Source organism: Propithecus coquereli, unplaced genomic scaffold (genome assembly GCF_000956105.1).
Source record: "Propithecus coquereli isolate 6110/MARCELLA unplaced genomic scaffold, Pcoq_1.0 Scaffold180, whole genome shotgun sequence".
Taxonomy (NCBI): domain Eukaryota; kingdom Metazoa; phylum Chordata; class Mammalia; order Primates; family Indriidae; genus Propithecus; species Propithecus coquereli.
Window position 1 is genome coordinate 217,618 of NW_012142746.1, and position 606 is coordinate 218,223.

The following is a 606-nucleotide window of genomic DNA, read 5'->3' on the forward strand; positions in this document are numbered from 1 at the left end:
AAAAAAATAATAAATAAATAAGTAAATAAATAAATTATTTAATTTACCTTGCATCGACTCCATCAAATACTTTCTGACACTCATTTCCAATGACTTCTTGCTTTAGATAATACAGCATTCTCACACGAAGCAAAACCCTACAAACAAGGGAAAATAAATCAAAAGGCACAAAGATATATTAATCATTAAAAAAAATTCATCCATGGGGATAAAATTAGCAAGGAATTTATACACAGATTTTTCATAATGAAATAATAATTACTTGATTAAATGAATCTTATTATTACCGTATATAAAAGAGTTTTCTTCAAAATTTTCACAATCATTATTATTTCATATTAAAGATACAATGAGATCATTTGGAAGCCAGTTTTACTATCTCTTGGTAAAAACAGTGAGAAAAGAGGTACAATGTTTGCTGAAGGATACTTCATAAGATTAAGATTAGGATTGGACCCAGACCATGCTGTCTCTGTACTTAAAATCAGCATGCTTTAAGATTGTGAATTAATTCAGAAAGGTAAACATTTAAAGAGTTGTGTCCGAAATATCCTGACCAGGAGGAATAGCATAGAATGAGCTTGACGTGTTGGAGAAATAAAAATA

The 606-nt window shown here is 28.7% G+C and overlaps 1 protein-coding gene across 1 annotated transcript in view; it reads right to left on the reverse strand.

Moving 5' to 3' along the window:
* The window catches only part of CHD9 (chromodomain helicase DNA binding protein 9), a 220,698-nt gene that overhangs the window by 45,166 nt on the left and 174,926 nt on the right, over positions 1–606 (reverse strand). Inside the window, exons 23-24 of the mRNA XM_012642605.1 lie at positions 263–305; positions 48–137 (exon numbers count right to left, since the gene is read on the reverse strand). Of these exons, the coding sequence (XP_012498059.1) occupies positions 48–137; positions 263–305 (133 nt within the window). The remainder of the gene's footprint in view (positions 1–47; positions 138–262; positions 306–606) is intronic.